The 237-nt window shown below is 67.1% G+C and overlaps 1 protein-coding gene across 1 annotated transcript in view; it reads left to right on the top strand.

Annotated features, from left to right (window-relative positions):
* Positions 1-3: 3 nt before the first annotated feature.
* The window catches only part of LOC104078970 (forkhead box protein O3-like), a gene marked incomplete at its 5' end in the record, with an annotated part of 1,091 nt that continues 857 nt past the window's right edge, over positions 4-237 (top strand). Inside the window, 1 exon segment of the mRNA XM_009580816.1 lies at positions 4-237. This exon segment is cut by the window's right edge and continues 37 nt beyond it. Coding sequence (XP_009579111.1) covers positions 4-237 — 234 coding nt within the window.

The following is a 237-nucleotide window of genomic DNA, read 5'->3' as shown; positions in this document are numbered from 1 at the left end:
AACTCCACGGCCAGCACGCTGAGCGGGCGCCTCTCGCCCATCATGTCCAACCATGAGCCGGACGAGCTGGAGGAGGACGATGGTACCCCCTCCTCTCCGCTGATGTACCCCAGCCCCTCCAGCACCATGTCTCCCTCCCTCAACGCCCGCTGCTCCGTGGAGCTGCCCCGGCTGACCGACCTGACTGGCACCATCAGCCTGAACGAGAGCCTCGGGGAGGGCATGCTGGAGGACCTG

Source organism: Fulmarus glacialis, unplaced genomic scaffold, assembly GCF_000690835.1.
Source record: "Fulmarus glacialis isolate BGI_N327 unplaced genomic scaffold, ASM69083v1 scaffold33356, whole genome shotgun sequence".
Lineage (NCBI taxonomy): Eukaryota > Metazoa > Chordata > Aves > Procellariiformes > Procellariidae > Fulmarus > Fulmarus glacialis.
This window is presented reverse-complemented; position numbering and strand designations above follow the sequence as displayed.